Source organism: Nelusetta ayraudi, unplaced genomic scaffold, assembly GCF_046127955.1.
Source record: "Nelusetta ayraudi isolate G7.1 ecotype Tasmania unplaced genomic scaffold, CSIRO-AGI_Nayr_v1 ptg000014l, whole genome shotgun sequence".
Classification (NCBI taxonomy): domain Eukaryota; kingdom Metazoa; phylum Chordata; class Actinopteri; order Tetraodontiformes; family Monacanthidae; genus Nelusetta; species Nelusetta ayraudi.
The window spans coordinates 352,793-370,000 of NW_027466064.1; the positions used below are offsets into that span (position 1 = coordinate 352,793).

At 52.6% G+C, this 17,208-nt stretch overlaps 2 protein-coding genes across 2 annotated transcripts in view; one reads left to right on the forward strand and one right to left on the reverse strand.

Annotated features, from left to right (window-relative positions):
• Positions 1-889: 889 nt before the first annotated feature.
• tacr1a (tachykinin receptor 1a) lies at positions 890-10,554 on the reverse strand. The gene is made up of 5 exons (XM_076023021.1): positions 9,932-10,554; positions 6,654-6,848; positions 3,323-3,473; positions 2,409-2,605; positions 890-2,241 (listed from the first exon to the last, which is right to left on the reverse strand). Exons 1-5 carry the CDS (start codon positions 10,327-10,329, stop codon positions 1,929-1,931), a joined length of 1,254 nt encoding a protein of 417 aa, XP_075879136.1. The 5' UTR covers positions 10,330-10,554; the 3' UTR covers positions 890-1,928.
• A 2,278-nt stretch (positions 10,555-12,832) lies between these two features.
• The window catches only part of LOC142886102 (tetraspanin-15), a 5,134-nt gene continuing 758 nt past the window's right edge, over positions 12,833-17,208 (forward strand). Inside the window, exons 1-8 of the mRNA XM_076023022.1 lie at positions 12,833-13,165; positions 14,683-14,868; positions 14,970-15,044; positions 15,161-15,256; positions 15,336-15,452; positions 15,989-16,039; positions 16,161-16,277; positions 16,795-17,208. The exon at positions 16,795-17,208 is cut by the window's right edge and continues 758 nt beyond it. Coding sequence (XP_075879137.1) covers positions 13,079-13,165; positions 14,683-14,868; positions 14,970-15,044; positions 15,161-15,256; positions 15,336-15,452; positions 15,989-16,039; positions 16,161-16,277; positions 16,795-17,130 — 1,065 coding nt within the window. The 5' untranslated portion in view covers positions 12,833-13,078 and the 3' untranslated portion in view covers positions 17,131-17,208. The remainder of the gene's footprint in view (positions 13,166-14,682; positions 14,869-14,969; positions 15,045-15,160; positions 15,257-15,335; positions 15,453-15,988; positions 16,040-16,160; positions 16,278-16,794) is intronic.

Genomic DNA, 17,208 nt, shown 5'->3' on the forward strand with positions numbered 1-17,208 from the left:
GTACCAGATATTAAGCCACATCACCTTCTTACGAGTGATACAGCAGCATTAGCATTAGCATCTCGACGGCGGCAGCTAGCCTGCAAAACACAAACTCACTGAAGTGAACAGAAAAAACCCCAACACAAGTGAAGCTGAAGCAACGTCGACACCGAACAGCTGATCTCTCGCTAGTTCACCACACGTTTTAACTTTTAACGTTTAACACTTCAACTCAACTGCAGGATTCCACCACAACAACCACGCATGTGTTCTGCTGCTGAGACATGATTGGATTTTCCCGTCGCCGCCCCAAAAAACAAATCTAAAGTGGTGACAGATAATTAGAGCCAGGAAGTCGCCACCGAAGAGCTTAATTAACTTTTGATGTCTTCTCCAGAACAATAGCTCCACCTCCCCGGACCTACAGTAATTACAAGCAGAAGATGGATGAGCACTTACGGGACTCAGACCCAACGCCAATGTGAAATAAATCCTCTTTACTTGTTTACTTTCCATCCAAAAGGAGCAAATTACGCGAGAGTTAGCAGGAAGCGGCCGTTCTGGTCAGGTCAGTCTGATCTTGGACCTGCACCACTGATCATCCAAACAAATTATTTACCACTCTGTTTTCACGGCCTCCTGCTCAAACGGATGCTTTTTATTTTGAAGGGGCAGAGCCAACACCCAGGGGGTGTGGTCTCTAGCCTGGGGGAGGTGTCAGATCTCCAGAACTCCCGAAACCCAATGGTTTAACATCTTCTTTGCCCCTAGTTACAATAGTAGTGTGTATGCAGTTACATCCTTCCACCAGAGAGGGCGCCAGTTCCCACAGTTATTTTGAGCAGCTGTGAACATGGTTCAGGTCAGCAGGTTAGCTCAGTGGGTTAGACTGCTGACTCTGGCCCTAACACCCCTGGGAGACGCTCCGGCTGACCCCCATGACCCTGAGCTTGGGAAGAAGCGGGTATGGAAGATGAATGAATGAATGAATGAATGAATGAATGAGTGAATATCATTCAGTGAGTCCAGGGTCAGACCGCTCACATTGTAATCAGATTACTGTGTGTACAAGTGCGTCACTGAAGTGTAGTAATCGATAGCCTGTCAATAATCAATAGCTAACTATTTGACTATTTTCCACGCAGACCTTTCTAAGCTTAATTAGCAAATTGGTTGAGTCGGGGAGGTTCAGTCGATGAAGGTCGCTGGAGGTCACAGCAGCTGCTGGAATCTTTCTCAGCCTCTGTAAACCACGTGTGAAGTGGCCAGCTGTGACCTTTGCCCCTTGTTTATGTCTGGCGGCTACACAGTTAGCATGTTAGCGCACGCTAAAAACACTGACACGAGCCACCTGCTGCTGCTGCTGCTGCTGCTGCTGCTGCTGCTGCGTGTTTACTCCTGCCATGGTTTATCTGACGGCTGATGGTGATTTGTCGTGCGGTTGTGTATGATGACGCACAACCGCCGCTCTCTCACCCTCAGTGTGGTGAAGGCACAGGGGGCGAGCGAGGCCGCCGTCCAGGAGAAACGATACGCCCGGAAAAAACCTGCAGCAGATTCGGCAGAAGGAAACTAAAGAAGTCGCCTTGAAATCTTCTGGTTGAAAAAGGTGGGAGGAGACGGAAGTGGGCGTGGTCACGGTGGGATGTTTGTGTGTGTGTTTGTGTGACTTCCTGCTGCCTGCAGCAGGAGCTCCAGCAGCAGCCTGGAGGAAGCAGAGGCAGCGGCAGCAGGTCTGCTGCAGCACCAGAATAGACGGCGTGAACTCACACGTGTTGTGCGAGTGTGGATGTGTGAATCATGTGACATGGCAGCGGCGGGGCGGGGGCGGGGGCGGAGCTTCCAGCCTCAGTGTGAGTCTCTGGACTGGGGAGGTTCTAGTGGAAGGAGGTTCTGGGCGGGGCCTCAGCAGCGAGTCCTCCTCCTCCTACACCACCACCTCTCTTCTACAGCAGGTTGTTGGTGGAGCGGAAGCTGGACGTCTCGGAGGCGGCGTTGGAGAGGGACGCGTGGGACGACGGCCCGTTGGAGGCCCAGTCCAGGGAGGAACCGCTGGCCCCGGTGGCTCCCCTCACCGGCATCCCGACCCCGGGCTGCTCCACGGTGGACACGGTGGACATGGTGGTCTCCATTCGGCTGGCCTTGAAGACGCTGGTCTGGGTCTGGAGGTAGCGGGTGGACTTGAGCTCCAGACCTTCGTAGGAACCTCCGGGGACGCAGGGGCAGCAGCGGAAGGCCTGTTTGAAACCGGCACGGAACCTGTGGTGGAGAAATACCAGTCAGTGGCCTCCAGGGGGAGCTCATCGGCTCTCAGTGTTTAAAATGGCGCATTTGAGGTCTGGAAAAATCAGTTTTCATCAGTCGACGGAACAGGTGGCGCCCCCTCCTGGCTGGAGGAATCAGCTCCAGAGCCTGACGGACCCCACCTGTCGTTGAGGCAGCAGTAGATGATGGGGTTGTACATGGTGGAGCTCATGGCCAGCCACATGATGGCCAGGTAGAACTGCTGCACGAAGCGCTCCTCCAACATGTCGGGGAAGAACTGGTGCAGCAGGAAGTAGACGTGGTAGGGCAGCCAGCAGGTGGCGAAGGTGCACACCACCACAATCATCATCTTCACCACCTGTCGGATACACCATCATCATCACCACCATCATCATCATCACCATCATCACCAGCATCATCATCATCATCATCATCATCACCATCACCATCATCATCATCATCATCATCATCATCATCACCATCATCATCACCACCATCATCATCATCACCATCATCACCATCATCATCACCATCATCATCATCATCATCATCACCATCACCATCATCATCATCATCATCTTCATCATCATCATCATCATCATCACCACCATCATCATCACCACCATCATCATCACCATCATCATCATCATCATCATCATCATGATCACCATCATCATCATCATCATCATCATCATCATCATCATGATCACCATCACCATCATCACCATCATCACCATCATCATCATCATCACCATCACCATCATCATCATCACCATCACCATCACCATCACCATCACCATCATCATCACCATCATCATCATCACCATCACATCACCATCATCATCATCATCATCATCATCACCATCACCATCACCATCATCATCACCATCATCATCATCATCATCATCATCCAGGTTGCAGCTGGATGTCCTGGTAGCAGGTGGCTGGAGTTCAGTGGAGGCCCGCCACTGCTTGCTTCTCATTGGCTCTCCTCATCCCCCACCTACAAAGCTTTCTTTTTCACACTCACAGATTGGGGGCAGCAGAGAGCAGCCAGTGGTGCAGCGGTTCCTACCTTCCTCTTGGCGCTCAGCTGCTCCCTGTAGCGGTCCGAGGAGTCTCCTGGGATCTCACTGGCCCACAGCGTCAGGCCCACCACCAGGTAGGCGCAGCCCATCACCAGCAGGGGGAGGAAGTAGATCAGCACGGCCACACACACGTAGTACCTGCAGTCAGAGAGGAAGCACCAGGTGGAGGGAGGCTGGTTCTCAGCAGGTGCGCTCCACAGCGACCTCCGGAGGCCACAGACTTTTCTAATTGACTCTAACGGCACGTGGAAATAGCTCAGTTCTGTTTGTCGTCTCATGTGATTTCCTAATTGGATCAGCGGCCTGAGAAAAGCTCTTAGAAAAGCCATTTAGCGGCTGGTGAAGAAGACGATCAATGGTATTGATCTCCAGGTCAGTGTGGAGGGAGGAGCTAAGGCCCAGTGATGAAGGTCCAGTTGTCACGTCCCAGAGCGGGTCAGCAGATCTTCTCTGGAGCAGCGACAGCCACTCTTCACCTGGGCTTCACACACAAAACACCACCGCAACAAAGACAAAATAGACACGCACAAATATCACCGGCCAGAGGCCTTTGTGTGTTTGTCAGCATCTTTTCTAGCGTTGTGTTGTGTTGTGTTCTGACATCGGACACACAGGGACCATCAGGTCATTTCCTCTGCTATCAGCCGCAATTATGCTAATCCCAGTGAGAGTATAGAGATGACCGTGCACGCAGACACACACACACACACACACACACACACACACACACACACACACACAAAGGGCAGTGGAGGCTCTCTGAAGGCCCTATTAGCTCAGGATGGATGTCTGAAGCTCCGTGTGCCTGCAGGACCGTTAATCACCCAGGGTCTGCAGACACGATTCTGATTGGAGGATGACGACCTCAGGCCCCACCCTCTACGACTGCCGTGGCTTCACAGCCTTCCGACAGACATTGGACCATGCAGCGCCCCCTGGCTTCCACTGTCAACAGGTTCACACAACGACCACTGCACAACTCATCACTGAGCGATGGTCTCTTGCTGCTTATTATTTATCAGGTGTCACATGGTGCTGTCTGTCAGCGCTGCCTCCGGGGTGGCCCAGCTGACAGACAGGCCATGCCCACTCGCCTTGGTCATCTGACCGCTAGTGACCCCTAGTGGCCGTGCAGACAGTGAAGCCTGTGAGGAGTTCCTTCAACCGGACGCCTCCACACAGCCAATCAGCTCAAGGGTTGACTATCACTGCTCTCATCTGCATGATTGAAGTGTGTGTGTGTGTGTGTGTGTGTGTGTGTGTGTGTGTGTGAGTGTGTGAGTGTGGTGTGTGTGTGTGTGTGTGTGTGGGTGAGGTGTTGGACAAAGTTGACAGCTGAAGGACTCCACCGGCTCACTGTCAACCAGTAAGATTCCTCCTCTGTAGAGGCCACTTGGTGGGAGGAGCAGCACTCCAGCGCTGGTGGATGGGCGGAGTTTCACTGAGCGCCTCAGTTTACAAGCTGGCACCAGCGGCTTCCTGGTTGTGTTGCAATTGTTCAAGCAGTCTGAGGACCAGAACAAATTAACAACAACAGATCGAGAGGAGGAAAGATCCTGGATGAGGTCACGGTTCCAATCAGCTGCTGCTGCTGCTGCTGCTGTTGCTGCTGCGTCTGCGGCTGCTGCTGCTGCTGCTGCTGCTACTGCTGCTGCTGCTGAATGCTAAACATTGTGGAACAGAATGATATGCGTGGTGTTCTGGAATTTGACAAAAAGAGGCGGGGCTTGTGTTGTGTGTGCTCAATCAGCCAGTTTTCAGGCCGGGTGACAGCGAGGTTGACGCACCGCAGCTTCTGTTCCCCGGAGCAGCATCCATCAGCGGAGGCTGGAGGTGAACCTGTCGGAGGAGACACTCCGCAGCCTGCTGGAGGACCGCTGGAAAGAATTCAGGGGGCCGTGGAGACGGAGAAGGAGCCGCCGCGCTCGCTGTCATCGGCCCAAAACACTAAACATAGACTCCACTTCTTCTCCAGCTAAAGCAACCTGGACATCCTTTTTATCATCCTTGCCTGAGGTTTCCTGAAGTTTTCCAGGCCGGTTCTCAGGCCAGTGCCTTGTTTGGAACCGGTTCCTCCAGTGTTCCTCCTCAGCCAGAGGACCAGTGGCACGAGGTCTCAGCAAGAGGTCCAGAGGGACCAGAGAGCTTCTCAGCAGAAGAAGCCGGACAAGCTTCCAGCACCACGAGGACATCGAGACTTGATTAGCTGATGACTGAGCAGGAAACAGGAAGTTCTCCTCCAGCAGCTGCGTGTGTGTGGGCGGAGCTCCGACCGTCCCGGCGGTGGGTTTGGTCACCAGCCGCGTCCAGCCAGCCGTTTGGAATGCACCCCGGCACACCAGGACACATCAGCAGTTCAGAGCTCTGTATGTGTGTGTGTGTGTGTGTGTGTGTGTGTGTGTGTGTGTGTGTGTGTGTGTGTTCTGGTTTCAAGCCTTTTCAAGTCCTGGGGCTCCCTGCAGGTTTCTCCAGGCACCTGTTACCCTCCCAGAGGGCTGTGATTGGAGGAACCTGATCAGGTGGCCACAGGCTGATTAAGAGCTGTGATGAGAGCAGCCGGCAACATGCACATCATCAACACACACAACACAACAAGAACAACAACCACAACAACAAATTCCACAGAGGGGTGGAGACAGAAAAAAGCTGAAGGAGAGAGAGAGAGAGAGTGTGTGTGTGTGTGTGTGTGTGTGTGTGTGTGTAGGAGGCGGAGCTACAGCCAGGGTTAAGGGAACTGCTGCAGCTGCTGCAGATTCTGTCTGGACACTGGTGTAGTTAGACTCCGCCTACCATGACCACTCCCACCAATAGGAGGCCAGGGGCTCTGGCTGTGCTGACAAAGAAGGAATCTGATTGGTCCGGACTCGGAAACAGACAGACGGCTCTGAGTCCGTGAAGCAAATATCAAAACCTAAAAACCATCACAGAGGTTTTTTTTTTTTTTAAACGACATCACAGATCATGTGACTTTTTTTTTTTAGATGGTGATTGGACGGTGAAGCTGCGACGACTGTTTCCAGCTGCTCTAGAGTCCTCGCCGCCTCTCCTACCCACAGGTCTGATTGTGAAGGGTGTGGGCGGAGCTTCGAAAGAGTGGGCGGAGCTTCAGAAGAGTTGGACCGGAGCGTCAGCCAGCAGCAGCAGCAGCAGCAGCAGCTCGTCCTCCACCTCCTCTACCTCAACCACCTCCACCACCTCCTCATTCATCCCATAGTTGACCACAGAATCCGCAGCTCAGCGGAGAGAAGAAAGAAAAAAAAAACCTCCAGCAGTTAACAAGCCTGACCGTGAACAGCAGCGCCCCCTAGGTGGACTCACATCTTCCTGAAGTCGCAGACGGCGTAGTCGGGCCAGTCGATGAAGCAGACCACGCGGTCGGGCAGCTGCGTGGTGGTGGAGTAGTAGTACTGGGGGAAGGCCAGCAGGAGCGCCAGCGTCCAGACCACGGCCACCACCACCTTGGTCTGAGTGGAGGACATGCGTTGCTTCAGCGGGTGGATGATGGCCACGTACCTGCAAGGGTTGACACTCTATAAGTAAGATACAATGTATTTCTCACCCACGTAAATAAAAAAACTACATTTCCTGATTATGATATTTTACCACCATTCTACCTCCACACGCTTTATATTTTTGTATTTTTTATTTTTTAATCATACAGCGTAGCCCAGCAACGACATTTGGCTGCAGGAGAAATCACTGCTGTGTTTCTTTGCACTGACAGTAAAGACAGTGAGGCTGACGGCTGCTGCAGCTCCGCCTACCTGCTGCACACAGGTTGGGATGGGGGAGGAAGGAAACCTGCAGAATGCACCTGTAGCGCCACCTTCCCCACGTCTTGTCAAATTGGGATGGACAGACACAATTCAGGGGTCAGAGGTCAGAAATAGGGTGTGGTCTCTCTCACACACACACACACACACACACACACACACGCTCTGCTCGATGCTCTGAACGTGACTGAATCACTGAAGCTTCTTTGGAATCACACTTTCCCTAGGTCACTTCTGATCGAGGAGGCGGAGTCAGCGTATGCCGCCGACACCCACCTACCCGCACAGGAAATTGCTTTAAAGGACCACATCCTGCTGGTTATGGGTTGCCTGCCACGTGTCCAGCCTGCAGCTCCAGCAGCTCCGCGGTTCATCTCCTCCAGCCGCTGCAATTAAAGGCTCAGTCCCACTAACAACCACCCTGATGAATCGGCTAAACGGGCGGCGGCTCTAATTCAATCAGAGATGAGAGCGAGCGAATCAAGCGCTCCCAGCGGTCGGCCTGGCTGGCCGCAGGCAGGTCACGTGACTCCTCTCAGAGGTGAGCCCGTGTCAGAATCAAACACACACCTGCGCAGGGTGCCAGTCCACAGAACAGAGGACAGAGAACAGAGGTCTGACCTGAGAGCCGATGCGGTGTCTGAAGCTTTGGTCCTCCTCCTGCGAACAGACCCCTCGTTAGCGCAGCACCTGCATTAGGTTGCTTCACTCTGAAGGCTTCATCTCAACTCCCTGGGACGACTGTGTGGATAACACACATTCCAACTCTGGCCAGTAACTTTCCCTTCCCTTCACCTTCTGTTTCACAATTGTCTCTTTGTCCTCCTTATATGGGAATGTGCATGATGACGAGACCTGTGGGTGTAAGGAGGTGATGTTCCAACTATTCTCTGAGAGATTGGATCTGGACCCACCACCTCCTCAGAAGGACCGGTCGCCTGATTGATGCCTGGCTTCTTTGTAATAAACCTGCTTGTATACAATCAAGTCGTTTCCTTCAACATCCACCCTTCACTGCTGCAACCTGAGGAATCCACCATACCGACTGACGGCGTGTCAGCCTGGGACCAGTCACAATCTCACTCCATACCAACTCAACACCTCAGGTTATCACTAACCAGGATCTGAGGAAGAGTCACACTGAGGGACAAGCTCCTGCTTTGCTGCAGGTACATCAGAGCTTGAATTGACCTTTATCTCCACTGTTAGTGGTTCTTCATTCCTGTCCAGCAGCCAATGGGCCGCCCTGACCGAGGGAGGGGCCCAATTAGCAGCAGCCTGATTGGTTTAGCATCTCAAGTGACTCCTGAGGTTCTGCAGAGGTTTGTCCACAGAGTTCCCACAGTGGATCTGCAGAGGTTCTCCAGAGGTTCTGGTTCTCCAGGGGTCACGTGCTGGTGTGACACCTCTGATTACCTGCGGGGTAAGACTGAGCCACTGTGGCGATGCAGCGGTTGGATCGAAGCTCCACCCGAGGAGACGTGGCGATTATGAGACGGCTGACGGAGGGAAACGCCGCCTCCGAGCTGCCGCAGGTCCTACTTTCTTCTTCTTCTTCTCTCCCTCTGTATGGTTGTGAACGTGGCTGAAGGTAATGTGATCACGAGTCCCTGGGAGATTACACATAAAACTCCCATCAGCCACCGGGAGGATGGGAGGTGTGTGTGTGTGTGTGTGTGTGTGTGTGTGTGTGTGTGTGTGTGAACAGCTATGCCGTGGAGAGTCTGTGCTGATCTAAACCAGTTTCCTTCACAGGAGCCTCCAGGTCCTGCTGGTTCTGCTGGTTCTGCTGGTCCAGAGAGAAGCAGCTTGGACTCCATCACGGCCACTTTTTGGCGCCATGTCTTTTTTTCTCCGCCACCGCCAAATGTCTCCGCGGCCCGAACAGAAGGACCCCCTTTTGTTTCGCTCCGCAGAAGCACTTCAACACAAACATCTTGCTCTGAGTGGTCCATTAATCAGGTGCACACTGTGCCGCCGTTGGAACACATCTGATTAACCATATTTGCATGTGATTCGTATGCACGGTGCTCGCCAGTTCGCACGTTTTCCCGGTACCGTCCCAGTCTGGCCGACCGTGGACTGCACGTCATTGTGATGCAGAAGCAGGACGTCAGGAACGTCTCAGTGCAAACCTTCCTATCCGTTCATCCAGCAGGAGAACATGCTGTGACCTCTGTCACCTCAGAATGAAGGCTAAGCACTGGCCCAGATCCTTGACCTTCGACCCCTGACCCTCACCCAGTCGAGAAAAAGATGCATTACTGGATTGATCAGAGGTGGGACCGTGCAAAACAGGTTCTGTTTGCAGGAGGAAAATGATGTAAAACATGAACGATGAACCGATGACGAGTGACGTGGACAAGCATAGGGGGTGGAGTCAATATTAATTCAGTTTTCTGTTGGTCATATAATGCAAAAAAAAAATCCAATGTTAAATTTAGAAATAATGTTTTGAAAGTCTAGTTCAGGCTTCTGGAGCTCTGGGTCTATCTATCTATCTATCTATCTATCTATCTATCTATCTATCTGTCTATCTATCTATCCATCTATCTATCTATCTATCTATCTATCTATCTATCTATATATACATCTATATATACATCTATATATACATCTATCCATCCATCTATCTATCTATCTAGCTATCTATACATCTATCCATCCATCCATAGATCCATCCATCTATCTATCATCCATCTATCAAACATCAGTTAATGAGCCTGACGTCTCACTATAGAATCCTGAGAGTGGTTCAGCTCAGAGGGTTTGAACTTGATGACTGGCTGCGTGTCAGACACACCTCCACCACCACCGACTCACCTGTCCAGCGCAATGGCCGTCATGGAGCAGATGCTGGCAAAGACGGCGGCGATGGGGAAGAAGTTGTGGAAGCGGCAGTAGGCCAGGCCAAAGTACCACTCGTTGTGGACGGCGTAGGCGAAGTTGATGACGGTGTTGAAGGCGGACATGGAGGCCTCGGCCACCGCCAGGTTGAGCAGGAAGTAGTTGGTGACGGTCCTCATGCGCCGGTGCGCCGCGATGATCCAGATCACCGTCAGGTTGCCCACCACCGACACCACCACGATGCCGCTGTAGGCGGCGGCCCACAGCACGATCCTCCAGGCCGGCTGCACGAACTGGTTCCGGTAGTTGGTCCAGTTCCCGCTGTCGTTGCCGCTCAGCTCCGGCGCCGCGCTGGCGTTGAATAGCGGGTCCATGGTGGTGGCGGTTCTGGAGCCTGGTTCCGACCGGAGTCCGAAATGAGGCGGAGAGAGTTTCTTCAGGAGGACCGGGGTGGCCAGGAAGCCCAAGAGGAGCTGCGGCTCTGGTGTCCTGCGGAGCTTCAGTCCAGGAGTCACTGCGCGTAAAACCCTGCGCTCCTTTTACGCTCCTCCAAAACGCACCGTTGTTCCCGCAGCTGCTCCTCCTCCTGTTGCCCCTGCTGCTGCTCCTCCTTCAGCTCCTCTCTGCTCCTCCTCCTGTTGCCCCTGCTGCTGCTCCTCCTTCAGCTCCTCTCTGCTCCTCCTCCTGTTGCCCCTGCTGCTGCTCCTCCTTAGCTCCTGTCTGCTCCTCCTCCTGTTGCCCCTGCTGCTGCTCCCCCTTCAGCTCCTCTCTGCTCCTCCTCTTGCCTTCCCTCCTCCTCCTGCTCCTTGTGCTGCTCCTCCTGCCTCTCGTGCTGCTCCTCCTCAGCTCCCCCTGATGCTCCTCTACGCACCTCCTCTTGCCTTTCCTCCTCCTGCTGCTCCTTCTCCGTCTCTTTCCTCCAGCTGTTGCGCCTCCTGCCTCTCCTCCTCCCACTGCTGCCACTCCTCTGGCTCCTCTGCTCCGACTGAGCCGCTGCTCCTCAGCTGATGGAACCAGACACTCCGCGGTGACCAATGGGCAGCCTGGATTCCGTCCAGGCAGGTGAGCGATTCCATCATCGCCGTCGTGCGCGCGAAGCCCTCAGATTCGTGCACGTGCTTGGACGAAGATTTTACGGTTCACTTTCAAAGTTCATTTCAATCCATTGCCACTTTATTTCAATATGTATGTTATTATTTCATCGCCGGACGAAGAAGAAAGCCACGTTACGTGGTTAACCACGCTGTGACGTCATCACCGCGATCGATCACTACCTGATTTGTGGCGCGTCACTGACTCACTGTTGCCCTCTTCTGGGCCCTAAGTGTGCGACTGAGTGGATTTCCTGCTAAACTGGGGCTTCTCTTGACGCACCGAGGCGGTTTTGCTTTCTGCGTCAAACTCGCAGACCGCACACAATTTGTCCAATCCAGTTTCCTCGCTTCTCTCTCTCTCCGCTCTGCTTGGTGAGGAGGCTGTGGAAACTCATTTAGATGGGGGGGGGGGCTTCAGGTGAGCCGAGAGCTGCTGCACAGGCAAGCAGCAGGTTCCCTCTGTGCAACCCAGCCCACACATTACACCTACTGGTGTTTGCTGAGCTGCTTCCAGGTCTCCGTCTGAAGAGACCAGGAGGTTTGCTTCCACACACACCTTCAGTTTCCGATCAAGATGAAGATGTGAGGATCTTAAAGCCTGACCGGCCAATAGGAGTCCATATTATGCAGGAGAGCAACAGACTCCGCCTCCAGACTCCACACATCTCTTCTATCAGATGCAGGTGGATTTTCCAGGTTTCCATTCGTTTCATCAAGAAAAAACACTCCTGTCAGTCTGTCTGTCTGCTTATCCCCCTCCCCCACCCTGGGCAGAGACCTTCCATCAGGGTGGCCGTAAACACACACACACACACACACACACACACACACACACACACACACACACACACACACACACACACGTCCAGCCATGACGTCGGCAGCTGTTTTAAATCCACTCAGAGGTCGAGGCTCTCACTCACCGCGGCGAGGCACCAGGACTCATGGCTCTTAAGCGACAACACAACATTACTCAGGACACACAACACAACACTGTAAAATGACACAATGGAGGATATTTTCACAATGGTTAAAAGCTCTAGTAATGGCCACACCTGCAGATATGAGCAGCATCTCGCTGCTGCTGCTGCTGCTGCTGCTGCTGAGACTCATTTTGATTCCTGGATGTGATTGTTTGCTTCTGCTTCTCACAGGTGCACACAGTGAAGGAAACAGCCAGCGATGTTTCCACCTGAGATTTAGATCCGCTAACAGGCCAGTCACCATCAAAAGCCCTGATAAGGAGATAAAGAACTAGTGGGAACTTTTTAAAAGGAAGGTCCCAACAGTGTAGATGGTGTCAGTCACTCGCCCACAGCTCGAAGTAAACATGTCTGTGGCTGCATCAGCAAAGTAACAACACTCCAAATATAACCAACAAGCAGCAACAGCAAGTGATGCAACCTGCAGCAAGGTGGGATTATCTGCAACGCTCAGCGTCGCCAACTTTGTCCTCCTCATTCTCCTTCAGTTCAGACATTACTAGTTTGTTGGTATGAATATCAAGTGAGGAAGTTCGACAAAAAAAAGACTTTCAGAATTGAATGTGACATTTCGGCACTAGACATTTGCTTGAAAAAGGTTTAGTACTGAAAACAAGCCAAGCTGGCCATGTGTGCAGGAAATTATTTTTTAATTAAATGTATACATTATTTAAAAATAATAACAATGAATAAATGCAGCAAATGCCTATTCATTTGTTTTGCTCTTGATATCAGTTGCACTCCTAACTGTTTATCCAGTCGGTGAGAATGAGTGTACTGTCCCTTTAAGACGGAGTCAAAACAAAGCGTGGACTACCGGCCGCACGGAAGTCGTTTTGTTTCGCTGGCGAGCCACTGAAACGACGCGAGAAATGACGGCCGCTCCTTATCTAAAGTGCAGTTAGCTCCATCACGAGCGGCTTTTCAAAGTTCCACTCGGGCCGGCTGCTTTTCACTCGCTATCGTTTCGATATCGGCCTGAAACGAGACGAGCGATAGCGAGCTTGCGCGTTAGCTTAGCGTGTTTAGCCAGCAGACGCGTAGCCATGCCGCCCTACGCCGAGTTGAGGAAAACCAACCACTTCTACTATTTCATCAAATTCACTCTGAACATCTACTCCATGCTGTTCTCGGTAAGAGATCCTGCGCTGCGTTTTATTATTATTTATTATCATCATCCTATCAGCCGCAGCCAGTCCGTCCGGACCGAGGAACCGCGTTGGTCGTGAACCACCCTGTAGCGTCACTGAGCCGCCTCACCAAATGTCATTTGAAGTGTTGACATTTAAAGGGGGAAAAAATCCTTAATGGCTTAAAACTCACACTTAAAGCATCACATATGACGTGTGTCCGCACCAAAAAAGAGGTTTTATAATTCGGCGTGTATACCCAAAGAGAATGGGGAAGGTGTCATTCACTGTTTGTATTGTATTTCGCATATTTGCCTGACAAGCTCCCCATCGTCTCAGCAGCCAGGGCCAGCGGCGGCAAACAGAAAGCAGCTGAGATTTAAAGGGCAGCGGCCATCGCGTTCTGGCAAGAGCACGCCCCTGCAATTCAATGTCCCGAACCTCTTTATCGCCGTGTGCTGTTTGTTGATGAACAATGAGCTGCGGCGCTGTCATCTTTTCGCCACGCAAATCTCAGCGGACCTCCTCTGTGGGTGCTAGCAGGCTAGCCAGTTAGCCAGCCGGCTAGCCAGTTAGCACCCAGGCAGGGGCGGCGGATCACCGTCACACTGCACCGCTGTCGTCGGTGATTTTATTGTGGAATCGCGGCACGAGTGGCCAGCGTGGCGGTGTGACGGTCACAGGGGGCCGTGTGGTGAAACACGCAGGTGGGAAGCGGTCACCTGGCCGCTCGTGCAGGGCGGTGGAGCCGCTGCGAGGGGATGCGTGAGGAGGTTTCCAACTCCGCCTACAGAAGACGAAGCAGCTCCTCATCCATCATCCGCCCGCCGTGTCAATTATTCATCCGCATTTAGCGTTAAAATGTTTTTTTTGTGTGTGTGTGTGTGTGTGTGTGTGTGTGTGTGTGTGTGTGTGTGTGTGTGTGTGTGTGTGTGTGTGTGTGTGTGTGTGTGTGTGTTCAATGATCAGTTGCGCTGCAGTGCAGGAACAAATCAGTGCAAACTACTGAAGCAGTTTGTCATGACTTGAATGGTGTAGGTAACATGATTTATGTCGTTATTTGTTTTGTGTTGAATGATTCTCTTTTCGGTTGTTATTATTTTGTGTTATTGCTTTGGTTGGAACTCATTTCTAAGGTTTGATTCATACCTTGCCTTACCTAGCCATAGTTACTAATGCTGGGGAATTCAAACACACCCACACTGACTGTGAAAAACCAAAATTGAAAATATTTGAAATATTGACATCAGCGTCATTTCAGGGCCATTAAGCACAGCTTCAGTCAATGAAGTGGTGAATTTAAATAGAGAAGGCCTGAAGTGGAGGTGTATTGCAGTTAAAGAAGGACTTTGCGCTCATTTGCTCTGTGACACACAAGACAAAAGTTGTTTATCTGCTAAGCAGCATTAAGTCCCGCCTTGTTTAGGAAGAAGTAGGAGGAGGAGGAGCCAATCAGATGACAGGATGGATTACTGTTGTTCACCTGGTTCTGATCTCTCTCTCTCTCTCTCTCTCTGCAGCTGATGGGTCTGTGTGTGCTGTGTGTGGGCGTGTACGCTGAGGTGGAGCGGCAGAAGAACCGGACCCTGGAGGGCCTCTTCCTGGCCCCGGCCGTGGTGCTGATCCTGCTGGGCCTTCTCATGTTCACCGTGTCGGTGGTGGGCATGGTGGGCTCGCTGAGGGACAACAAGACGCTGCTGCACATGGTGACTCACTCACTCACTCACTCCCTCACTCACTCATTCACTCACTCCAGCTGTGTCCAGCTGTGTCCTCCTGACTCTCTGACCATCTCCACTCGTTGCAGTTCCTCTGTGTCCTCTGCGTGCTGCTGCTCCTGCAGGCCGTCGCTCTCACCTTGGCGCTCATCTTTGAGAAGAAGGTCAGTTGTAATCACGGCGGGGTGGGGGGCCTCCTTCAGCTCAGCTCAGCTCAGGTCAGGTCAGGTCAGGTCAGGTCAGGTCAGGTCTAACCTGGACTGCCTGTGTGTCCCACCAGACGGCCTCCTTGTTCCAGAGCAGCATCCAGGAGGGCATCAAACACTACTACGACGACCTGGACTTCAAGAACATTCTGGACTACGTGCAGCAGAAGGTAGGACGGCTGCCGAGACGGAAGGACAAGCATCCACTTCCTGTTTGCGTGTTGCGAGCGTCTCGTCCGTCTCTCTCAGTTCTCCTGCTGCGGCGGCGACGAGTACAAAGACTGGGGCGTGAACCAGTACCACTACTGCAACGGCACCGGGCCGCTGGCCTGTGGGGTCCCCTACACCTGCTGCGTTCGCCACAAGGTGGGTGGGCGTCATTGTCAGGAGGGCGGGGCGCCTTTTCGATTGTCTGCGGAGCAACGCTCAGCAAACCCTCCTGTCTGGGTCTCCGACTCACTCGTTGAGATGAAAGCCGTTTGTTACAGTTTGTTTTTCTCGCTAAATTCAATCAACTTAATAAGCTGAAAATCTTCATCAGCAAAGTTACAACAAGGAACTGCTTGAGATGTCAGTTTGCGTGGAATGGCTCAATAAAATGTGTTGCTTTCATCTTTGATGTTAAACTGCCAAAATAAAACAACTTTTACTGGATATTCTCATTGTTCGGGCGGTACCTGCAGTTGATGTCTTCAGTTTCTGCAGTGGAGAAAAAAAAATGACATGAGAAGGTGTCCAAACCTTTGACTGGTAGTGTACAGATATACATACACACAAATGTTATTGTATAATTACACCTAAAATTATTCAGTATATTATTGAGAAAATTGATGGCGACATTACTTCTCAAAGTAATGTCGCCCTCTTGTGGCTGGAGTCTCTGACGTGAGCTCTGTCTGCAGGTCGGTGAGGTCATCAACACCCTGTGTGGCTTCCAGACTCTGGACAAGTCGGTGAGGAGACGCCTGAGGCCCTGCACCAGTGGAGCAGAGTGGCTGGTAGTTGCTGTCAGAACATCTTCACCTTGATCTGCCTCACTCTTCTTCCTCTTCCTCCTCTTCCTCTGTGCTTCAGCGTGAGACCCTGCAGGAGAAGATCCACGTGCGCGGCTGCATCCATGCCGTCAACCTGTGGATGAGCGACAACATCGGCATCACGGCGGCGCTCTGCTGCGCCATCGGCCTCCCGCAGGTAACCGGAAGCACCTGGCTGAGGGGGCGGGACTAGTGCAGCAGAGTCTCATTTGGATCTACCAGGATGTGAGGATGATCAGCTGTTCACCCAATTCATCAGCTGTCAGGAGACCCAGATCTGCTCTGTACTGAGAGCAGGAAGTGACATCACAGTGCCCTCGGCCTGTCTCAGTTGTAGCCCCTCCCCTTCCCAACGCAGTGTCAGTAAATGACAAACAGCGGCGACCACTAAACTGCAGTGAAACCGCAGAGGGGCCTACAGCGCCACCCAGTGGCTGCACCATACCATTATTGCCTCCAGCTGTCTGTTCAGCCGTTCACTGCAGGGAGCCGCTTTGTTTTGCTTTTTTCTCACCAGTTTTGTTGCTTCAACACATCCACAAATCCTCAGAAGTTTCTCTTCTTCTGTAACGTTTCCTCCATGAACTCCTGAGTGAAGTGCAGGTGAAGGTCAGCTGACCTCCAGGCGACCCGTCTAACACCCCCCCCTCCCCCCTTCACCCGTCTCTCCGCAGCTGCTCGGCATCGTGCTCAGCTGCGTCTTCTGGAACCTGCTGGTGGACATGAGCGAGTCGGCCGACATGGTGGACTTCAAGCTGAAGAAGTCCGAGGTCAGCTACAGCGAGTTGGACCTGGCCGGCGCCGGCTGGTGCATGTGCCTGCCCCGGGACGGCGGCTACCTGCCTGTCCCCGCCTCCGAGCCCGAGCTGGACCCCATCGACCTGCACCTGGAGAGGCTGAAGAAGCAGGCGCCGCGGACGCACGCCCAGCTGAGGGAGATGCAGCAGTCGCGCTCGGCGGTGGCGCTGGACGAGGTGGACGGCGGGCGGAAGCAGAAATGGGAACACTGATTGGTTGACGGGGTCCGCAGGGAGGGGAGGGGGCGTGGCCTTCCTCTCTCGTTAATCTGGCCTTTTTTAAATTATTAT

Excerpts from the sequence above, each read along its gene's own strand:
- tacr1a (XM_076023021.1), bottom strand. The coding sequence starts at position 10,329 with ATGGACCCGCTATTCAACGCCAGCGCGGCGCCGGAGCTGAGCGGCAAC. Across the intron at positions 6,849-9,931 it reads ACGGCCATTGCGCTGGACAG|GTACGTGGCCATCATCCACC; the intron begins GTGAGTCGGTGG and ends CAACCCTTGCAG. Across the intron at positions 2,606-3,322 it reads AGCTGAGCGCCAAGAGGAAG|GTGGTGAAGATGATGATTGT; the intron begins GTAGGAACCGCT and ends TGTATCCGACAG.